Source organism: Pinus tabuliformis, chromosome 1_2 (assembly GCF_031772625.1).
Source record: "Pinus tabuliformis cultivar Carrire ecotype Pingquan chromosome 1_2, CPIR1, whole genome shotgun sequence".
NCBI lineage: Eukaryota > Viridiplantae > Streptophyta > Pinopsida > Pinales > Pinaceae > Pinus > Pinus tabuliformis.
The window spans coordinates 1,074,091,010-1,074,114,450 of record NC_142298.1 but is presented as its reverse complement, the minus strand read 5'-3'; the positions used below and the strand labels follow the sequence as shown (position 1 = coordinate 1,074,114,450).

Here is a 23,441-nt window from a genome sequence, read left to right as displayed (position 1 = left end):
CTTACAAGAAAAAACAATGGAGCCGCAAAAATATGAGTTCTCTCCACAAGAAGACTAAGAAAAATCTACCCCTAAAGGCAAGTTCGACTTGGTACTTATAAAAAAAAAGATTAGGAATAATTCCCCATTAAAGGAGGAATCTATCCCCACAAAAATCCCTTGTTTAGTGGATTTGGTTCTGTTGAAGCCCCGAAAATCGGGTCGAAAACAAGGGGGATACCCGCTTGGTCCGGACCTTGGTTGACAGCTCCTTATGCGTTTGGTATAACGGGTCCGACTGGGGATAATGGGACCAGTTTCCCAATCTATGGGTGTGTGTGTGTAGAATTGGATGTTGCTAAAAAAGTTCCTATCTAAGCTATTCTAATTCAAACTTTAATCTAATTCTATGCTATTTTAATCTAATAAACAACACATCTAATCTATGCTAACCCAGGATGTAATTATTCTATTATGTGATCTAAAGAGATTTCAAATAACAACTGGTAATAAAGGTCATTCAGCAATTATAAGAAAGGAAATCAATTAAGATGAACCACTTCACCTAAAAAGTTAGACGAAATAGTTGTGACCAACATATCGCATAATAAGTTAATCATACATTAAATATAAATAAATAGCTACCACCGTACAAAAGTGCCAAATGATAACTCAAGCATTCATGCAATAACATATAAACAACTAAAAATTGTATATCGCTTTAACATATAAGCAGAAATGGTGAAGAGATAAAAGTACCATTTATGATTGGTCCTACCCATAAGCTTCAAGCAACAATGATTTATCTCTCCTTGCTCTAACATCTACTAAGAGTACAAAAGTGCAACATCAGTAGCAGATATCAAATGCAAACATCAACAAATCTTGATCCATTAATTCACCAAAACCTCCTCTGAGGGTGCAAAAGTGCATGTTCTGAGGACAAGTTTTTGATAAATTTCTGGACCCCTCTCTAAATGCATGAGAGGGGTTAAAATACTAATTCCTAAATCTAATAATAGTTTATTTACAAAAATTCAGGATGCGGTTTTAAAATGACCGCCCTTTTCCTAAGCAAAATTTAAAGTGAAAATTAAATTCAGAACTAAACTACTTTTGTATCTGGTCTTTAAATCAGCATGTATTCAGCATTGGTTTAAGGAGAGTCGGTTGGCTGACTTTTGCTTTGAGCTGAGTTGAGAAAACGGAATCGATGAGAACTGGTAACACCTTTTCAGCCGCATTTATGATACACTTCATAGTCATCCACTGACTATGCGGTTTCACCAAGTATGCCTAGTGACATTCCCAATTTAACCTGTTTGGCGCTTGGATTGTCTTTCCCTTTTCTTGCGCTCTCTGCTTCCATTCCACCTCTAGTTGTAGTTTGTTTGGTAAATATCCCGGGGTGGTTTTTGCAATCAAATTTGCTCTGTGCAAATTCTCATTTACACAGTCAATAAGAATGCTTACTGTCGTGGCTGTTGTTTCTGCCGCTTGCTCTGCCTCCCTGATTTGATCGTCCCACTTGTTAAAGAGCAACTCTTTATGGTTCTAATTTATCCTTGGTTAACCTGCTCTTTTTCCCTCATCTTCATCCTGCCAAGCCAAGTACTCAGTCACCCGTTTGTCAATCAAATCATAGTCACTTCGTAAGTCGACCACTTGATTAGTGATCTTATCACTCATTTCGCAATAATAATTCCACTGTGATATCTTTTGGCCCAACACTTGTTGCTGCTGCAGTAGTTGTTCATTCAAGGAAATAGATTCTGAAATAAACTCTGTAAGCTTAGGGTCGTCTCTGTGCATCTCTTGTAAATCCTGTAACTGTTTTCCCTTCTCGTCCAAACTTCTCTCATAACCTATCTGCATTTTCTGGAAGTCTTCCTGCAACTTTTCAAGCTGTTTGTGTGCCTCATTATTAGCATTGGCTTGTTACAATTGTAGTTCCAGTACCTGTATTTGATCTTCTCGTTGTTTCAACAATTGTTGTACTTTTGATGCTTTGTCAATAGTCGCAGAGGCATACGCTCCTATGATTTGAGATAGTTTGGTGAGATTTTCAGTCGGATTACTGGTGGGATCTTTCCATAAGACATCTAATTGCTCAGCATCTTGAGAGAGTGTATTTTCTAATTTCCTTTTCTTTCTCTGCCTTCTTACTACTGCTTTATGTTGGGGACTATAAAATATGTCCAGAGGGGGAATTTATTCTATATTAAGTAGAAGCTCAGAAGATGGAGCAATAGGAATATGTTCTGTTTCTGAGACATCGTTGGCTAAGGTTGTGACTACTTGTTGTGCTACCTGTGTATTGCTCACAGGTGTTTTTGGGGCTTGTCCTTCAAGATTGATCAGTTCGTTGAAGGTTTCCCATTCCTTATCTAATTCTGTCGTGACGGGTGGTACTTCAATGATGAGAGGGGGAGGATCTCTTTGCGGGGAGGTAATAACCTGCTGTTGTGGAAGATCCATTGACTGAGCGGTGTCCTTAGCTGACTCTTCGCTCCTATCTTGGTCGTTTCTGGATCCTTTAGAACGTTCAGGCATTTCTTGTACAGACTTAGATTTAGATCCATTAGTGCTTGAACTCCCACTGAGACTAATGCTTGGAGTTGGCTCTCTTGCAGACAGTCACAACTTTTCTAGAGGAACACTGGCTAGTCTTCTTTCTCTGTATACCATGAACTTTTGAAAGTCTTCTGGAGACAATTGCAATTGCGCTTCACGCAAAATCTCTTGAAGTGAGAGTTTATTTTGGAATATATCATCAAATAAATCATTTTTCCCAAAGAACACTTTTATCTTGACTGTAGTTGTGAAATTCTGGGCAACCTCATTTGGGTCAAATGGTCTTCCTGGGAATTTAAATAATTGTAAACACGACATATTCTGTACTTCAGTGAACGCGTGACCTACATCAAACAGCGAAAAGGCCCCACAAGCCACAGGAAATTTTGGCCATATAGCCTTCTTTTTGTCCTTTAAGTCTTTAGTTAGGTCGCCTTCTGAACAGGTTTGATATGCAATTTCTCGAGCTAGGAGTTTATCAGGGATATACAAGGGTAGAGCATGAGGGGGTGCAGTACTTCCAAATACTCTAACATAAGTGAACAATTCTTCTCCGAACCATCTTGCGATGGGGAGAATATCTATCTGTGCTTCAGGTGAGCACCTCGGGGGTTCTTTATCATACAACATTCTAGACAAGGGCAGCATAAGTCCGTGACAAATCTGGTAGAAATATGGAGTGAACTGAGAGTCCCACAATATCTTATGATAGACATGGATGGTTAAGGGCTCTTGAGTTGTCCACTTCCAACCCATAACAGGGAACTTAGAGACATAACATATTGAATCCATAACATATGCGGCTAGGTAAAAAGGAGGATAAATCCTTTCAGACGTGGATCTTTTGGACCGGTAACTGACAATAGCCGTGATTAGGTTATCAGATAAAATCTTGGCCCAATCTACAACAGTGGCATTTGTGGCAGCATCTAGTAATGGTAACGAGTCGGATGAAAATTTGTTGATATCTGGCATTCCAAATAATCTACAGAGCATGGCAGCAGCAAAGAAATATGGGGACGTAAGGGAACCAATATTGTACATATCGTGCTTATCTTTCTTGAGCGGTTCATCTTTTCTGGACCAATCTTTGGTGGTTTCCGACAGGTTCGGGTTCTCCGCCACAAATTTTTCTATGAATTGCATGTTATAAGTTGCCTGTGGCTCAGGCAGATGATACATAAGCTTTAAATCGTGCTCAGCAAATGACCCGATGAGCCCTTGACCATGAACCTTGAACTGTCTATTTTTCATTTCTGCGCTATCAAGTATCCACTTGATCATGTCTATGTATGGGAGAATTTTGGGCCTCGCTGCTATCCGGTGTAGGAATGAGCATGCTAGCTCTTCTAGGGATGCTTCCGAAGAACTCTGTGAGCCCGCAACAGCAGTAACTTTCATTACTCTGGGATTCTCTTCTTCGAGCAGTTTGTACATGCCTTCCCACGTAGCTATTCCCGCGTCTCTATTACAAGCCGTATCTGTATACAAAGGTGACATTTCCTTTTCTTCGGAGCTCTGGGCTTTGTTTTTCTTCCCCATTTTAGCCTGCGTATTGCTTTGAATTGTCATTCATTCTCCGTTCCTGCAATTCACAAGTGAAATGGAAATGAATGACCCGGATGGGTGATGGGAGAGTTTTAAATGCCGCAGACATACCAAATACACCACCTTACATGAAGTGATTCTTTGAAAAGCACGCGTCGTTATTTTATTAATAACTGGCAACTAACTCCTGTATTAGCATTTAAAGCGCGTAATTATATGTCAACTTATGGCAAGTAGCTTTTCTTGAATATTGTGCCCGAACGGTCTGCGATGGAGCGATTTTGCGATTTTCTTCGCAACATCGCAACGTCGCAGATCGCAACATTGCAGATCGCAACATCGCAGATTGCACAAATATAACATTGCAGCATCGGTCTGGCTTAACATCGCAACCATCGCTATATCGCGATATCGCAATATCGCGGATCACAGAAGTTTATGTATGGCGAATTTCGTTAACCTGTTTCCTGCAATATGCGATCTTGCGATCGACATCATCGCAAATCGGTAAATTTTGAAGTTTTTCTTATAGGTTTTACTTATTGCGATGCGATAGTTGTTTAATACCACAATCGCGCACATGCCGGGATTGTACTTGAATGGTGGCGTTATACTACCATTTTATGATGCGTTTTTAAAGATTTCTTCCTTATCATAAACTTAGGTTTTAAGTATTCGAAGGAGTTTTCCTAAGCTTATGATGCTAACTTTATTTTGCGGAAAAGAAACTTAAGTCTTACTCTTGCTTTTCCTAAATTTTAAATAAGGGTCCCCTTACATTTAGTATTTTGGATAACACTTAAATGAAAAGGGGGGGGGGGTTGTTGCTGGTCACAACAATTGGCGATTCACTTGGGAGAACCAATTATCTCTGTTTTTTATATTGAATTTTTCAAACTTCCAAAACAGGAATTTTTTTAGAAAATTAAACTTTATTATGGAAAGATAAAGCACATTATACTCTAAACTGTCAATGATATTTTGTTTCAAGCTTCCTCTGCTTCGACTATTAGCTTCCTCAGGCTATTCCTTGTATTTATATCAACCATTACTTGGTTTTGTAAAGATAAAACAAAGTCTCCTCTGTATACCAGTTTTAAATATGCTCATTTGTCATAGGTAGAGCCTCTGCTGCCAGCAGGCGTTTATAGCCTCGACAGGGTTACCTGTTACCCAGCAATGATCCTGGATCCTACTTAAGGTGACCTACAACTTTCAAAGAAAAATCCATATCCACACTTATTGCTTTGATTTTCTTTTTTATTCTTTAAGAACAATGTCTTGGTTTGGTAGCCAAATTATGACACAGTCACTCACTCGATTCATAACTTTGCTGAACAAGCTGGCTCGTGATGAGACCCCTTGTCTTTTGATTGCAACAATCTTGAGTCATTGCCCTGTTGTGGTGGACAGTGTTGGCAAAGTCAGTAAGTTATAATATCTGTGATCATGATAAGCCGGCTCGTGATGAGACCTCTCATTCTTCAAGATATAGTGTATCCTTGGAATATCCCTCTAAAAGTTGCGATCTTCCTTAGCAAGGAGGAATTCATTGTTTCCTTAAGATAGCTCTGGATGACAATAAAAGAGTTTTTGGAAACAGTTGTTCTACAGACAATCTTTATTTTGTTATTGATACCTTCCATTGTACTGAGATAAAACAATTTCTTCACTAAAGGTTGCTTTCGTCAAACTTTATGAAGCTGAAACTAGTATTATATCCAGGCTAGAGTCTTTAACTATATCTATCAATAATAAATATTAGTTGTCCAAAAGATTTGCTATTTATACAAGCGAAAAGTTCAAAGTCTGAAAGAGAGTTGGTGTCTTTTAGTAAATGTCAAATGTTGTTAACAATAGCAGATTTTATTAGGAAAAAAAAACATATTTAAGGAAATGAAAGGTAACTATTCCCTTGGATTATGTACATGATAGGGATAATTACTTCTCTTATTTTGCCTGCCGACTGTTGAAAATAAACTATCCACCTAACAACCTAGTTAAATTAATTCTACTCCTATTTTAACTATACGCAGAACATCGACTAGGTATAATGATATTTCCAGTGTAGCCATCTTTCCATTTTTATTCCTACATGTGTATACCTTTCAAAGATCAGTATTAAGAATAAAAATTTTCCTGGACTGAAAAAGTTGAATGTGGAATTAGAAAGTGTAACTGTGGTCAAAATTCTGCCTGAAATATTTTTCTTATGAAATCTTCTTTCCAATTGGATACCTATTGGATCATAAAAATCAGGATGAGTTTCCATTATGGATTGGTAATCGTGCAATAGGAAAGATGACAGGCTGGGTTGTGAATATGAGTTTTTGGTTTTAAGAGACCGTGTTCTATTATGTGTGAAAATTAGGCCTTCGACATTTTCTAATGAAAGGAAAGTTTCCAAATATATCTCTCTGAATGAATCAATGAAGAATGGATGGAAATTTCTCAAAAGACAATTATCAATTAACCTGAATTGTCAGCAATTCTCCAAAAATACCTTCTTTTGTTGATGATGTGTTGGATAAGATAGAAGTTTTTTAAGAAAAGTTGATATTGATTGGACTTGAAAAAGTTCTACATTTCCTTGACACAATTCAATTTTCCAAAATGGTAAAATATTACTTAAATGTTTGTCGATAAGGTGTTTAGTATGCCATAGTAATCTATCAAGAGTCTGAAAATTAAAATTTAAAGCAAAATATGATTTTATACAAAATGAGTGCAAGCGAAAAAGAATGCAATAACTATCTGTACAACTAGTGTTATAGCACAACTGGGATTGTTTTGAAATATTTTCTCTTTCACAAGGATTGGCCAGAATTATGGGATTCGAGTAATTTCGAATTCCATCTTGTGAATTAGAAAACAAATTATGATTGGGAACAGGCGTGAAGGTTTGTTCATGATATGAATCATAGATTGGAATACTCTCTTGGGTAGTGAAATCATGTAAATGATCTGCTTCTCTGGAACGAGGATTGGCTGAAATAATTCGTGAATCAGAATATCCCTCATTCTCATATTTCTGTTGATTTACTCGAGATAAATCACGTAGAAATATCAATATTCCTGAGTTTGAAGGACAACAAGAGGTTGAGGGAACCAAATAAGCAATCGTCGATATATCAGAGCCTTTAATGACTAAACAAGTAAATATTAGATCAGATGTGCAACTGAACTTTGGTGAGATAGGTGACTATTGGGATGAGGATATAGTTGATAAGGTCATGGAAATATTGCGTGAGTACCAATATTTGTTTCCCACTAAGTTCTCGGATCTGAAAGGGTTAGTAGTGGATTCAGGCATTATGAATATTACTTTGAAGTTAGACACAAATCCTGTAAAACAATGACCCTACCGATTAAATCCCAAATATAAGGAAAAGGTGCATAAGGAGTTGGATAAAATTTTGGAGGTTGGGATCATTGAACACGTGGAGGAATCAGACTGGGTGAGTCGCATGGTAGTCCAAGAAAAGAAGTAGTGGGATGAAATATAGATATGCATAGGTCTGAGGAAGTTAAATGTTGCGTGCTTCCATTATCCATTTCCAACGACATTTATAGATTAAGTGTTTGAGAATGTTGGAGGACAGGAAGCCTACTCATTCACTGATGGGTTCTCAGGATACCATCAGATCAAGATCACACCAAAGGATCAAAGCAAGACCACCTTCACGACAGAATGAGGTTGTTTTCAATACACAGTAATGTCATTTGGACTAAAGAATGTACCTTTGATCTTTTCAAGTGTTGTAATTGCAACATTGAAGGAATTTATCCATAAGTTCTTAGAAGTTTAATTTGATGATTGGACCATATTTGGATTGGTAAAGCAACATTTTTCTAGTTTTCACTCTTTTTTGGATACCTGTCAAAGACATGAGATTTCCCTTAATCTAAAAAAGTGTATATTTTGTGTACCCTATGTAATATTGTTGGGTCATGTAGTTTGAAAGAAATCTTTGATGGTAGACCCTACAAATATAGTTTTCATTGTTAATTTGGAGGTGTAACATTGGGCCATACATGATATTATAGAAAGTGTATTAAGGCATACACGCAAATAACTGCGCCAATGGAGAGACCGTTGAAGAAGGAAGCAACATTTTGTTGGGATGATGATTGTTAGAGAAGTTTAGACATTTTGAAGGATAAAATGGTCACCACACCCATTTTGGGGTTCCCGGACTGGAAAAAGGAGTTTCATGTTAATTTGGATGCATCTTGTATTGCGCTAGGTGCGGTGCTGACCCAACTGGGTGAAGAAAAACTACTCGACTACAGAGTGCAAAGGACTAACAATGGTGTATGCGCTACACAAATTTCAACACTATCTGTTAGGCGCACACTTCAAAATGTATACAAACCATTCTGCTCTAAAGTACTTAATCAATAAGCCTCTGTTAGTGGGGGGAGATTTGTGGATGGTTGGTTTTATTCCAGGTATATGATTTTGAGATGATTGTGAAGACTAGATGTTTGAATGATGGTCCTGATCACTTATCTTGGATTGAGACTGGTGATGAGCCTACAATTTTGGAAGAGGGGTTACTTGATGCACAACTATTTGTTATTTGTGTCACAGACGATCACTTTGCCGATATAATCTAGTTTTTTTCTACATGAGCAAGTAATGCTATGAAGGATACTACCACATAGACAACAACATCATGAAAAAACAAGTAAGCATAGAAGGCTTCTGCCTGAGAGAAAATTGTGCAACAGAAAGAGGCTACTGCTAGAGGAAAGGAAGCAGTTGACAAAGAGCGAGCAAACCAGGAAACAAAAATGTTGCAGGCCACCATCAACGTTGAGGAGTCTGAAACACAACACACATTGTAACAATAAGGGACAGATGAGGGAGGGGGTACGGAGTTGGAAACCACCTTTGTGGTAAGGAAACAAATGAAGAAGAAGTCCACGGGGTCACGAAAGAGACAAAAGTTTGACAGGTCTGCCCATGTCACCCCATTAGTCCTTACTGAGGGGGACTTGGATGAGATTGGCGATATGGTCTAGGATACCACGTACATATGGAGTCATTTTGAATACCAATAATAGCAGACGTTGGGAGATGTTCAGCAAGATTTGTATGAGTTGTAGATCCAGATAGGAAGGTTACAAGTGATCGTAGGTCAAGTGAGTGGGATAAAAGCAAGATTGCATCAAGAGAGTGCAACAGTTTTTGACACGGACAAAACCTTGTATCTCCATGTCATTTGGTTACCTGATGGAGCCTTGTGCATCAAAACAGAAGAGGCCAACACCCAGCTATTGCAAATCAAGAATTTGTGCCTAAACCTCGTGACACTCCCTATCCAAACCATGCATGAGCTTCACCAAGGTGTATGTGATGAGCTACGAGTTATGGAGAAGCGTGTGTTGCTAGTTATTAGTGAAGTAAAAGCAAACAACCAATAGATATTTGAAGAAAAGTCGCAGGCACTAAAGGAGAAAAAATAAATAGTTATGCACAACCAGTAATTAGAAGCAACAATTACATAGGCTTGTAATGAGCGGGTAGAACTTAACATTTCAGTTGAAGCAACTTTCACGAAGAAGATCCAAAAGTTGGCAGCGGTAGTAAAAGTGTCCAAGGATGAAATTAGCTTAGTCTAGTTTGAACTACAACTACATATATCAGAGCTGCAATTGAATTTTTAGCCTACGACTCCCCCAGAGGTTCGAGAGTAGCGTGGAGCTGCTATCAAGGAGGGAATGACCACATTAAAAGAAGTAGTTAAGGGTTCACCAAGCTATTTGAGCATTCCATGGATTTATGGACATCACTACAAGAGGACCTGAATCTGAAAAATATTGGCGTGAACATTATAGAAAAATAGAGGAAGCTCAATGAGATTTGATAAAATGCGTGAACATTGGCGCCAGTGTAGAGGTTCACGAGATTGCAGGAAGGAAAACAACTTGAGAATGAAATTGATGAGTTGTGCTGCAAAATGGAAATTATCACCGCATGAAATCATCCTTGGACAGAGGAGGCCAGATAGCTAACTCTATTAATCCAAAGATAACTTAAGGGCATGCAACAAACTCACAGGACCATGGGTCGCGTAGTGGAAGGCCCAACTACAGAGAAATTGGTTGAAGAAGTGTAGCAGGATGCTACGGAGGGAATAACTGATCTACAGGTTTTGAAGTTGGAGTTCTGCGAACTCCAAGTGGAGATTGAAGTGCCATCCAAGTGACTCGAGCATGAGTCATGAAATTGTGTTGGGAGCCTGTTGCGTTAGGGTCCCTAGGGTCAAATTTTGATATTTACTTTTTGTATATATGTAAAGTCTCCATGATTTGTGGAAGCAAAGCATGAAGATAATAAGAGTCAAAGGGGATTTAGTCCCTTAGGTTATTAGGAGATAAAAAGTTTTGAGACATGCCTATGGTCTGCAAACCATGGTATTGTAAAAGCAAAGGATATAAATAGAAGAGTCATAGTGAGTCTAGAAAAGAAACTAATATTACAATATGATTTTTTGGGCAAGTAAGCTAAGGAAGGAAAGTTTGCTTCCTGTACTCAGGAAAAGGGGAAGGCTCCTCGAGCTGAGTGTGTGAAGAGCTTGGTATGTCCACAAGCTGAGTGCGTGGGTCCCTACAGTTGAGTGTGGAGAGTAGAAGAGTTTGTACTTTGAAAGAATACATCTAATAAAGACAGTTTTGATCCATAATATGTGTATCGTGTATGTGTATTTACTTTTTCAATTTCCATGTTTACTCTATGTATTTGGAATTATATGAAGAAATTTTTATCTAATGAGCAAAAGTAGTAGATCAATACAATTTATACATGTTATGACTGTTTTATGACCTTCATGAAGGTATAATTGTTGTGTATGAGAATTATTGTAATCATCTATTCCAGAAAGGTTGGGGCCCACAAAGACAGGGATAAGCCCTAGAATCAGCAGGAACCCATCATACAGACCTCTAGATGCAGAAACCTGGTTCTATCATCCCCCAATACTACTTTGGGTGAGACTGCAGCCGGTGCTACGTGGGTTGTTGCCGAAAGGGCCAACAATTTAGGGTTTTATTGGTTGTCGCTATTAACTTTGAGCCTGGGTTAGGGCCAATTAATCCAACAACCTATATTCCTCAACCATACAATTCTTAGTTTCTTTCTCTCAAAATCCTTGCCCAGTGCCTCATCACAGTCAACATCTTCCATGATTAAGCAAAGGTAGAATAGGTTTTTTTCGAAGTAAGGTTGGCTTGTCTTGAGTGGACTTCCTTTGGATGTATTATCATCTCAACATGTAAGGGTGATGCTAAAAGGAGGTTATCAAATATTTACTTGGAACGAAAATTTACGTAGGATCCAAAATTGAGTTAGGCAAAACAAATTTGAGGGTCATTGTCACAACGGAAACACCACTTCACGACAACATCACTTTAGATGAAAATATGTATTTCTTGATCAACCAATCAAGAACATTAAGATTATTGGTGTCCCAATTTTGCATCAAATCTATAGCTTTTTTTGTAATCTTGAGAAACTTTAGGATCTCTTGAGATTTATTTTGGATTTTTACCAGGGGTGTCATCACTTCATGCAAGAGAGTCATCTTATTGTATAGTTGCTTCATGGTGTCTCCCATTGGCTTCAATTATTCAAATATGGCTAACCGTAGCTCTTTTATGTTAATATTGGTAGAAGTCAAATGATGATTCTTTTTGGAAAGGTGATCAACCTATTATTTTGCAACAAATAGATCTTTTCAAATTGCAAACTCTCACTACAATAATTTCTTAGGGATTCTTCCTAGTATTAGATGTTATCACTTTCTTTGTGTCTATGGAGACTAGATGGCGAGGATCATTGGTAAAGTACCTCCACCTTTCTTTTACAATCCTCTTCTTTAGTCGGTCAAAGGTAAATCTAGATACATCCATAACCCTATCATTAGGTGGAGGAACAATTCCCATTTTTCTAGATAGGAGGTGGTCACTAGTGAGAGGAGGTTATGGCTAAGTGATGGGTTCATCTGCAATTGGTTCAATCTCATCCTCGTCCTCTAGCTCTGCTTCCATTTCATGGGTCATCCTTTCTTCCTCCACTTTTTGTGACGCTTCTTCCTCTTTTTTATTCTTCATTTCCTCTTCTTGGAACCTCTTCTATTATTCCCCTTCTTCTATTATTTTCCTTTCTTCCTTTGTTTTCTGCTACTGTAAGAATTCCTCTTATTATTTTCTTTGTAGCTCCTTTGCTCTTCTCAAGTCATATTGACTCTATTTTTCGTATTCTTCTTTTTGTGAGCGTTCTTCCTCTATTTTGTGTTATTTTTCTTGTTTCTTCTCCTTTTCTAACCTTTTCTCCTCCTCCTCCCTTTGTTTCCTTTGTTTCTCTTCCTCAATTGCACCTTTGCACATTGGAGCAACCTTGAATGTCATGTTGCTTTCTGCCACTAGATCATGATTTAGCAGCTTTCTGGATGATACAATGTCTACCTAGGAAATTACTTCATGTTGAATCTCCTCCATATGTACATATGGTATGTTAGTGTCGGTGTCTTCACACTTCCATCAGTGATCAAATTGCTCTTTTGCTGTCTCATTTGATCAATTTCGTTCGATTAGGTCATGGATCAATTGATGGTAGTGGTTTCATTTCAGTTTCCCTCATGTCATATACCTGCTAACTTTCTCAAAACCTCTTTTCAGTCATTTATAGTCATTTCAGTTCATTTCATTTAGCTTTAGGGTTTACTTTCAGTAGGTCTTTGGGTTTGTCATCATGGTCATCCAAAATTCAATAAAAAGGTCAGCAGTCACATGGGGAGGATAAAAAAGGTCATAAAATCATAAATTTACTTATGATATGCTCAATAAATCATTTTACCTCAAAACTCTGTTTTGAGGTGAAAACATAGTTTTTCCATTTTTTGTAAAAATTTCATGTAATTTAAGTGTTTCTAAATGTAATAAGCTCAGTTGTTTTTCCTGGTCACCTTACCAACTCCTGCCACTACAAAAACAAAAGCACCAAGACATTAGTTCATCAAAGTGCCAAGAAAAAGTCAAACTTCAAATGAAAAACAAAGTTTTTGAGAAAAAGTGACTAAGACTTTATAAAAATAGGTTTGCAATGAAGAAAAATTAAAATGCATCATATATAAAGAAAATTCATGCTAGCTACTCATTTCATTGTGAAAAACATCAAGTGGAGAGCCAAAATTGCATTTTGAAGGGAAATTGGACAAAAGAGGAAGAAAACCTAGTTTTTGCATCATGTTTCTAAATGTTTCCCATTTATCTTCCTTTTTAAACTCCTTTGTGGTATCCTCCTCAACTTTCTTCACTTTTTTGGGGTTTCTTTTTCTTGTTTAGTAGCACCACTCACTCATGTTCCTACTTTTTCCTTTTCCATTTCTTCACTTACTTATTCTTCATATATATTTTAATCTTCCTCTTCTACCCAAATTTTTAAATATTTTACCTTTTTCCCTTGTAATTTTATGTCTTGACGAAATGTACTCTTTAAACCTAATAATTCCACATAGTTCTTTTCTAGACCTAAAAATTGTCATCCAATTTATCCATTAAATTCCTCATAAACTCATTCTTAATACTTTATATATAAGCTATCATCTCTCCTTCCCCTTTATTTATCTATATTACAAACCCACCACCATTTTTTTTTTACACATATCCCTTTCATAATCTTATTGTCGCTCACTTTCTCTTCTTTTAAATTTTGTACCTATCTTCATCTTACCATTTTCCACTTTGACTTCTCCCTCCATCCTTAATATTATTTTTATATGCTTCACTTTATATTTAAGTAATGAAATTTTGAAATGGTTAAAAGGTGAATATATGTTAAGGAACTCCATTCCCGAGCCACTATTCTATGATATAAGAACAAACCTTCGAGTTTTATTTTCTCAATGTACATTTTCTCATGTTTACAAGGAAAAGTGCTTGGATTCCAATTAAAGTCTCCAAGAACAAACCTTTGAGCTTTATTTTTTTAATGTACATTTTCTCATGTTTACAAGGAAACATGCGTGGAATCCAATTAAACTCTCAAAAATATCCTCGAGAGGTATGAAGGCACTTAGGAAATTAATAAGTCCCTGAAGGGACTAATTACTTATTGTTTTCATAAGTCATGGAATTGATATTCTCGTAGTTTTTAGTGATGATTTAACTAATATTTCACCTTAAAGATGGTTTTATAATTTTCTTTTGAATGGTGAATGGTTAGGTTTTTTCTATAATCAGAAATTTGTCATGAAAAGCATGAAATACTTTTATATCATCTTAGATCCATCTTAACTCTATATCTATCAAGTGCTAAGAGGGATCAAATGTCCTTTCACTCTAAAAGAGATTTGCATCTCAAAATATTTGGTCCCTCTTTGGTAGTTGGTAGTTGGAATTAAGATGGATTCAAGTTGGTTTTATTATTTATTATAATTAATTATAATTATAATTTAATTATTTTAAATATATTTTTTATAAATGTCGTTGGAATCTATAACATGATAGTTTTAGTACTAGTGTGTCACGGGTTGATACTCATCAACTACTATTATAACCTCCAGGTGTGTCACGGGTTGATACCATCAACTACTACCACCAACTACTACTATAAACCTCTAGGTGTGTCACATGTTGATACCCATTAACTACTACTATAACCTCTAGGTGGAATTGCATTGCCCCCAACCATGACACACAAGTTAGACAAGGATTGAATTAACCACACAAATGCGTTAGCAATGCCAATACGTGGGCCCTCAGGCTTATAATTCTAATTATCAATTTTATATTTTATACCTTTATTTTATTTTATTTGTTTTTAATTTTAAGTAATTTGACCAGGTCAAAATGTATGTTTTCTTGATAATTACCATTATTATTTATTTATTTTTATCCAAGAAATTACTTTTAACTTTTTATTTTTTTTAATCGAGCCAACATGTAAACATTTACACCACTACAACATTTCCCAAAAACTTTTTTACTTTTAGATTTATTTTTTAAAAATGGTATAAAATAAATATTTATGAATTTTGATTTTGAAATAGTTATGGTTTTTAAGCAAGTGATATTGATAAGCCATGGTATTGACCCATGGTATCTTGACAAATATTATTTACAAGTTAATAATATATATGGTGAAATGGGGGTAAATATCCATAGGTAAGAATCTTGTTATATTGTATGTTTATTGTAAGTGTTAAGTTTTAATTTTTTTTCCGAGGAAAAAATCAAAACTTTTTATTAAGATCTATAAAAAGTTTTACAAGCTGATTTGTTCTTAAGCCAAACACGGTGGCTCAGAAAGTTACTGTTCTGCTCAACTATAAGGAGCTTTTCTACTGTTCGATGGTGATTGGAACCTGTACAAACACCCTCCCATTGGAGGCAAACATGTAAAAACTTGAGAAGGAAAAAGAACCGAAACCTGGGGTCTCCTTCAAAACGGAAGGAAAACAACCCCAGCCAACAAAAAATACATATAGGTTTTACAGCCCGCGAATGGTACCAAATGAAAATATAAGTCTGATAACAGTATGCTGTGGTAAATGAAACAGTGTACAAAGAAAAACTAAGAAACGTAATAACTGGAAAGTACAAATATATACAGAAACGTATATAATCGCTACAAAACTGTTGTCAAAAAGGAGGAGTAACGGTTGTTGTCAATGAGTTTGTGCATAAGGAGCCATATTTGATATGACTGAATGCCCCTGACAGATCTCCTCTATGGTCCAGCTGCCCATATCCTGTTGTAAACCAGCCTTAGATAGCTGGTCTGCTTCCTCATTCTTGTCCCTGTAAATGTGGCATATAGAAAAAATATTAAAATATGCCTTTAATAAAGAAATTTCTTCAACAAGAGTCCTCAAAATCTGATTTTGACAAGATGCCTTTCCATTGACCCAATTTATGACATTTAGAGAATCCCCAAAAATCTGAATAGTGTTTATGTTTTTGTGAGTAAGCCAGCATAGGAGGTAGCGCAGAGCAGATAATTCAGCAAAGTTATTAGTGCCTGTACCCAACCCCACAGAAGCTTTCAATGAATGTTCCGGATTGATATGAATACACAGGCCAGCTCCAGCCTTATTGTTTTGAGAGGCCCCATCAAAGAAGCCACATGGTATGCCTTCCTGAATGTTGATTTGATTTTGTTTTGGTTTAGGATTTCTAGTCTCAGGGGGCGGTAATGCAGTGTATATGGCAGCAATTTTAATAGCAATGACAGTAGAAGGAGTGTCCTTGTCTTAAAAAATACTTTTATTTCTCGCAAGCCAAATTCCCCAGCAAAAGATCAGAGGCAAATTTCTCAGGTTTCCCTCCGGGAAGTCATGCCACCATTTCGTCCAGGTAGTCTCCATTGAATCATGCCCCCATTGGGCTTTTATCTTGAGCAGAACAGTGACTTCCACCCAAATCTGTCTTGAGACAGCACAAGTTATGAAAAGATGATTTATGGTTTCATCTTCAGACTTGCACAGGGGACATCTACCTGGCCCAACTAAGAACCTTGCCTGTAAAATTTCCCATGTTGGAACCTTCCTTTTTAAGATACACCAGTGGAAAAGCCTGGCCTTAGCTGGACTTTTGAGTTCCCAAATATTTTTGGCCCACCATTCCGGAACTCCCCAGCCTTTCTGTCCCATTAAGAAGAGGTAACCATCTTTAGGAGAGTATTCCCCTGATTTACTCTGAGCCCACATTAAGCAATCATGTTCATCTTTTATCCTGACATTTGAGCGTTTTAATTCTTTGATGTATCCCTCCCACTCAGCCTTCCATCTAGCATTTATCCCCAGATCTACATCATCCTTCCACGCCTGACCCCAAATGGTAGACTGTCCAACCTTCTCCACCTGATTTATAGTAGTAATACCTTTACTATCCAAGTGTCTGAGTATCCCTGGTGATAAGGCAAAATCCTCATTGCATCCTACCTAAGGATCTCTGCCAATCCTGACCTGTCTTCCATCTCCAACTTTCCAAGCTAGTCCTTGTTCAATCACTGAAAAGGCTTCCACCGTGGCCTTCCATATGGCTGATATATTTTTTGTTTTCTTATTTTGACTCCGAATCCAGTCTTCCATAGGTATGGGATCAATGTACTTCCTTTTCACCACTCTAGTCCATAAATTTTCCATAGTTATTAGCCTCCAGCCAGATTTTGCAGCTAAAGAGAGACTAAACTCGGGAAGTCTCTTGATTCCCCAACCTCCCCATTCTTTTGGTCTGGCCACTTTATCCCAGGCTACCCAAGGTAACACTGAGGACTCCTTTGAACCCGCCCATAAGAATCTATAACATATTCTCCTGATTTTCTCCAGCACACCTTTGGGGATCCAAGTCAGTGTGGCCCAGTAGACCGGAATAGCTAGAAGAACTGATTTAATAAGAGTCAGTCTCCCAGCTCTGGATAACCATCTATAGCTCCAATGTGATATTCTGGCTTCAATCTTAGCAATGAGCCAATTCCAGTCTGGTTTTTTGTAGCCTGCTGGCTTTAACCAAAAACCCAAGTATTTGAAAGGAGCATCCATGGGCTGTATGGGAAAAGGGAATAAATTTGCCAGACTATTCCTTTCTCTTCTTTCAAAATCTGCCACACATGCTTGGGACTTTCTTGAATTTATCTGCATTCCAGTGGCTTTTAAAAAAAGATCAAAAATGCATTTTAACTCCTTTAGTTCATTGGAGGAGCCATTAGTGAAAATCAAAATGTCATCAACAAAAAGAAGGTGAGTGATGAAGAGATTGATTGCTACCTCGATACCCTTTACCTTCTCCACTCTTCTGGCTTTATGGATCAGTCTACTTAGCCCTTCAGCCACAAGAAGAAACAGAAGAGGTGACAGAGGGCAACCTTGTCTGAGTCCTCTCTGACTGTTGAAAAAAGAGGAAGCTGCACCGTTTACCAGTACTGCAAAGCTGACATTTGTGATGCACCCCATGATCCAGCTAACAAAAGAGTAGCTGAAGCCTAGATGTGTCAACAACATCCGCAAATAGAGCCAGCTGATCCGATCATATGCTTTTGATAAGTCAATTTTGAGCACAACCCCTTTCTTTTTCTTCAATCTGATACTATGTAATACTTCCTGTGCAACACCAATGGCTTCATGTATTTGTCTTCCATCCAGGAAGCCAAATTGTTCCATCGATATATTTTGTGACAGGATGGGAGCTAATCTGAGGGCAATAACCTTTGCAATAATCTTGTAGATGCAGTTACACAAAGATATTGGTCTGAAATCTTCAAAACTTTCTGGATCCTCCTTCTTCGGAATTAGAGCAATAAATGTTGAGTTGAAAGGTCTATAGACTTCACCTTTCTGTCTCGACTCTTCAACTACTTCAGTAATTTCGGATCCAATTTGGTCATAAAAATGGAGAAAAAGTTCTATAGTCCAGCCATCCGGGCCTGGACTCTTATCCTTGCCCATGAGCTTCATAGCTGCTTCACTCCTCCTTAGTGACCGGAAAGGACAGATCTTCTGCTTCATTATCCTCAATGAACCTAGGAAAGCATTGCACCGTTTGGAAAACTTCTGCAATAGTAGCCTCCCCCGAATCAGAGAAAATATTCTGAAAATGTCTTTTTCCTAACCCAGAAAGTTCTGGGAAGGAATTGACAACCCTCCCTTCTTCATCTTTAAGATGCCAGATAGTATTTGCAGCTTTCCTACCTTTTGCAAAGTTGTGGAAAAACCTAGTATTCTCATCCCCAGATTTTAACCATATTGCCCTACTCTTTATCCTCCATTCTTCTTCCTTATCCAAAAGGATTTTATTTTGTTGCTTTTCCAGATGTAGAATTCTATCTTTGGAGGACTGTGAATAATATCCATCTACCTCCATACTTTCCAACTGCGCCAGTTCCTCCCTAATTTTCACCATCTCCTCATTCTGTTTCAGTTTTCTTTCCTTTGCCCAGGAGATTGTGGCTTTCTTCAGTCTTTTAAGGTTCTCCATAAACAGAAATCCTTTATCCTCATCTGTATTATGAGTAGGATGGATCCAAGTAGCATTAAACAGATCGCAGAAAGAGGGATCTTGAAGCCAAACAGGATTGAACTTAAAAGGGGCAGGAGGTTTGGGAGGAGGGAGGGAAAGGTCTAGATAAACGGGGAAATGGTCTGAGTTTCCTCTTTCCTCAACCCACTCTCTGAGCATTGGAATTTTGTTAATCAAAGACTCAGCTACCAAGAAGCGATCAAGTCTTTTTGCAATGCGTTCTTCGCCAATTCTTCTATTTCTCCAAGAAGGCTTTAGTTTGATCGGAGATGGATCTGTAAAATTATTATCTAAGATGAGGTTAAGGAAGAAATCTGAGAGAGGGTCTTCTCTAGCAGATGGTCCCCAAGCTTCAGCTCTGCCTATGGAAAAATTTAGATCACCACCCATAATCAACGATGGTGTTTTCATCACAGATTTCGACATCAGATCTTCCCAAAATGGTTCCCTGCCCTGACAGGGCCCATAGACATTTACTAAAGAGATAGGAAAAGAGAAATCCGGGGAGATAACCTCCATGCCCATAACATTTTTCATCCCCCATTGGTTTAAGACTTTTACCCGGCCTTCTTTGATTCCAATAGCTATGCCTCCCGAATGACCAGTAGAGTCTACAGCAGAAAACATCCACCCAGGCAAAAGGGAATTTAGCATGGCTTCTATCTCAGGGGCCCTCCCCAAAGTTTCTTGCAGGAAGATAACATCTAGATTAGAGTTATTTATCCACTCTTTCAAGGCCAGTTTTTTAGGTTTGCTGGCCAAACCTCTGCAATTCCAGGATGTCAAGATCATTTTATAACACTTTCAGGGGGATGGGTTGCTCTAAGAACCCCCGGGATAGAGTATTGTTTACCATCTGCAACATCAAGCTTAGCTTTAAGTTTTGCTTTAGACATATCCGATTTCCTACCTCTCTTATTTTTAGGGCAAGCTTGTGAAGAGGTCTGTCCCAATCCACCTAAAGTCCCTTGGTCACTATGTTTCCCTCCCATAGATCTCAGGTTATATGGACAGGATGATCGATGGGCTAAAGGTGAGAGGGGAGGCCAATGAACTTCACAGTTTAAATCCAGAGCAGGTAATGCATCAGCAATAGTGTCTACAGTAGGGGATATGGAAATAAGACCAGTTAATTCATCAACATTATGTTCTGGTACATTACAATTTGGTAACGAAACATGTGAAGGAATAGAAACATGTTCGGGAAAAACATGAGAGGAGAAAAGAAACCCTGACATACCCTTTTCTTCGTCTTCACGATGATCTTGGTTTACCGGATCTGCAATCTCCTCCGCGACTTCCACTTCTTTGTCAGGTTCCTCCACAGCAACCTCCGGGCAGATTACGCTTTCCGGGCCTTCCTCATGATGCGGAACAGCTTCGCCCGCAGGGACCTTAACCATCTCCTCTGCCTCCATATCCTCTGCTCCTTGCATCTCTGGAATATCATTTTCCATGGGCATCTGAACAGTGGTTTGTATTCCCCTGTTCGCTGACGACCGCCGGAAATGTCGCCTTCTTCTCAACTGGGGGCAGTCTTTTGCCAAGTGCCCATACTCATGACAGAGATGGCATCTGAACGGCAGATATTCATAATCTAAAATTTGCTCAAAAACGTATTCCTTATACTGTAGATTTATTTTTTGTGCCAAACCTCTGCTCGGGTTAAGGAGAGCCAGGATACGCGCCATCGTTCTATCCTTTGTTTTCATAAAAGTCATATCTGCCTCCAAATACACCCCCAATCTATTACCAATGGTTTTAAACACTTCTTCAGTCCACAGGAAGGAAGGTAAGCCCGGGACTCGAACCCACACAGGGAACTCATCCGTTCTCTCCTTGAAAGCATCAAACATGGGAGTCCATTTCTTTAACAGGATAGGAATGTTCCCAATATGCCAATTGCGTTGGAAAACCCATTCTGCCGAATCTTTATCTACAAAACTGAGCTTAAACCAACCCTTCCCTAGAACTTGGGCTTCAAACTGTATCGGTCTGTCCCTCACGAAACAAGACTCGCCCCATACTTGCAGAAATTCAGATGAGTATTTCTTACCTCGAGCTCTTCCGACCAGGGTGCACTCCGCGACAGCTAGGGTTTCTTCGATAGACACCTCCATCCCAAGGACCAAATTGCCTTCAATCTCCTGAGATCCAATGGGTCTTTGCGGTTTCCTCTTCGCCCCTTTGTAGCTCACATCTTCCACCGGCGAACCATAGCTCCTACGACCATCATTTCTTTCTGTATTTGCCTGCGAGATGCCCCCAATGGTTTCTATCTCCGGCTGCGACAGGTCCTGACTTGTCAATCCTGCTTCGTAGTTCCCTGAGGGAGAAAAGCCCTTTGCCAGTCCATCAGAACCTGCTCGCTCCCCAACAGGAAGTTCTCCGGAGCCGATAGCAGAGAGCCCTTTTGATGAAAGAGGTTCCTTTGGCAGAGAAACCCTAGAAATCGAAGGAAGACCCCCAGAAACCCTTGTCAGACTGTTACCTGCGGAAAACCCTAATTTAGATAGGTCTTCAAACCCCTTGGACGGCGGAAAACGTGGTGACGCTTCTGTTCCTTTAGGGTCTATGGGAAACCCTTCCTCTACTGCTCCTATGGTAGCAGAATCGTTGTCATCGTGCTTGGAAATGGCCGCTATACCAGTATTATGGGCCGCATTGCTTGCCTCTTTGTCAACCAAACGGAACAATGGAGTCTCAAACTGGTTTATTTCTTCCAACCTAGACAGTTCGTAAGCCCCGAAGTAATGCTCCACATTCTGGGCGTTTGTATCCTTCCCCCACATGGACAGGATGTCCTCCAAAGCTGGGTCCAAATCAACTAATTCTGCGGGGTTAACCATAGTTACTACCCGTTCCCAGTAAAAGCTACAGTCGGTGGTCAATGGAGGTAGCCTTCACAGATCTTGTGGAGGGTTAACGTAATAATGCGGAAAAAACGACAGTAAAAAATGGTGTTGAGGTAAGTCATGAGAAGACAAAAACACCTGGCCCGACACCAGCTCTTACCTCCATCTGCCAGTCAAACAAGGAACTGTGCCGGCAGCTGTTCGTAATATCCACTGACCTGCTCTATCTACCCATGGCCCTTGCGTGGTTCCGACCAGTTTCCTGGCTTTGAAACCCTAACCCAGGCATCCATTGTTCCTTGCAGGCTCTAACCTCGGCATCAGTTCAATAAGTCTTTCTATATGAACTTCCATCTGCTTTATCTGTTAAGTTTTAATTAAAAAATGTTATAAAATTAAATAAATAAAAAACATATCTATTAAATTTTTTTTTGAAATGAGTTATGGTTTTTGGGTATGTGTTATTGAGGGATCAAATCTTTTTTCACTCTAGAAGATGTCTACATCTCAAGGGATTTAATCTCTCACAAGTTAAGATGGATCTAGATTGATTTTATTATTAATTATAATTTTAGATATTAATTTTAAATTATTAGTTTTATGTTAAATGGTTCTAAACCGTTATCCTAAAAAATTGACGTGATTTATTTGGAAGAGACTTGGTAATCAATAAAATAATTATATATCTAAGCGTGTCTATTTTGGAATATTGATTATTCAATTTTAATTTAATTATAAATAATTAATAGATAGATGGTACGGATTTAAGTTCTATGGACATTCCATAGAAATATTTTACTCGGATAAATGGTTGAGATTTAGCTCAAAAATAGTATTTTATTTTGCGTTTCAATGTAATTATAAAAAGGTTAAGCAAAGTCTTTCTGTAGAAATCACATAAGAGAAATTTTTGGATCGCATAAGTTTGAATACATAAATAAAAAAAGGTTGTAAAATTAAATTAAAATAAAATTTATATAGAATATTTTGATTGTAAAATGAGCTATGGTTTTATGGACATGTAGCGTTGATAAGTTATGGTATTGGTGCATGGTATTGTAAGAAATTCTATTTATAAGTTAACAAATTTCATAGTAAAGTGGAGGGTGAATCTCCATAGTTAAAAACCAACTATTTAATTTAGGCATAGTCTAAGTTATAGACAAAATAGTCCTTTTCAAGGGAATTGAGCAATACAATTTCAAGCAAGATTGTGATTTTTTGGTTTTTAATATACATTTTTGAATGCTTAATTAAATTCAACACCTTGAAAAACCACTATTTTGTAAATTAAACATCTTAAACTCAATTTGTAAAAAATATCTACTAAATTTTAATTAAAACTTATTAAAAACTACCTTACCTTTAATTTATATAACTACACTAATATATTAATAACTAATTTAAAAAACTATTAACTTTAAAAACAAATTACCTTTCGAAAAACTCACTTAATAACCT

General features: G+C 37.9%; 1 protein-coding gene across 1 annotated transcript; it reads right to left on the bottom strand.

Annotated features, from left to right (window-relative positions):
* Positions 1-18,570: 18,570 nt before the first annotated feature.
* LOC149209852 (uncharacterized) lies at positions 18,571-19,917 on the bottom strand. Its single transcript, XM_089398771.1, has one exon. The coding sequence runs from the start codon at positions 19,915-19,917 to the stop codon at positions 18,571-18,573; it is 1,347 nt and encodes a 448-aa protein (XP_089254897.1).
* Between the last annotated feature and the right edge of the window lie 3,524 nt (positions 19,918-23,441).

What these genes read in the sequence shown, in the direction of transcription:
- LOC149209852 (XM_089398771.1), bottom strand. Translation starts at nt 19,917, where the DNA reads ATGATCTTGACATCCTGGAATTGCAGAGGTTTGGCCAGCAAACCTAAA.